General features: G+C 57.9%; 2 protein-coding genes across 2 annotated transcripts in view; both read left to right on the top strand.

The window, feature by feature from the left end:
• EMH_0008110 (uncharacterized protein) overlaps positions 1–32 on the top strand; it is a gene marked incomplete at both ends in the record, with an annotated part of 687 nt that extends 655 nt beyond the window's left edge. The window contains one exon of the mRNA XM_013498246.1: positions 3–32. Within this exon, the coding sequence (XP_013353700.1) occupies positions 3–32 (30 nt within the window). The remainder of the gene's footprint in view (positions 1–2) is intronic.
• Positions 33–132: 100 nt separating this feature from the next.
• Positions 133–454, top strand: part of EMH_0008100 (uncharacterized protein) — a gene marked incomplete at both ends in the record, with an annotated part of 2,418 nt that continues 2,096 nt past the window's right edge. The window contains one exon of the mRNA XM_013498245.1: positions 133–404. Coding sequence (XP_013353699.1) covers positions 133–404 — 272 coding nt within the window. The remainder of the gene's footprint in view (positions 405–454) is intronic.

The raw sequence follows: 454 nt of genomic DNA, 5'->3' as shown, positions 1-454 counted from the left end.
GAGACCTGCAGCAACCATCTGCTGCAGTGTGATTCTGCTGGTGAGAGCAGCAGCAGCAGCAGCAGCAGCAGCAACGGCAACAGCAGCAGCAACAGCAGCAGCAGCAGCAGTGGGCATCGCCAACAGGCTTCTATGAGCGTGGACAATCAGCAGCAGCAGCAGCAGCAGCAGCAACAGCAGCAGCAGCAGCAGCAGCAGCAACAGCAGCAGCAGCAGCAACAGCAACAAGCTTCTGCAGCAAACGGAAAAGCAACAAGAACAGCAGCAGCAGCAGCAGCAGAAGCAACAGCAGGACCGGGAGCAGCAGCAGCAGCAACACCGACTGCAGCAGCAGCTGCAGCAACACCAACTGCAGCAGCAGCCGCAACAGCAGCAGCAGCAGCAGCAGCAGATTCAATTCATTGGTATGGCCCCGCTCAGTCTTTTGTGTGTGCATGCGTCTTCTGTATGCCTG

This window comes from Eimeria mitis, genomic scaffold, assembly GCF_000499745.2.
Source record: "Eimeria mitis Houghton genomic scaffold, Emh_scaff329, whole genome shotgun sequence".
NCBI classification, from domain to species: domain Eukaryota; phylum Apicomplexa; class Conoidasida; order Eucoccidiorida; family Eimeriidae; genus Eimeria; species Eimeria mitis.
The sequence above is the reverse complement of the archived record's forward strand: the minus strand, read 5'-3'. Positions and strand labels throughout refer to the sequence as shown.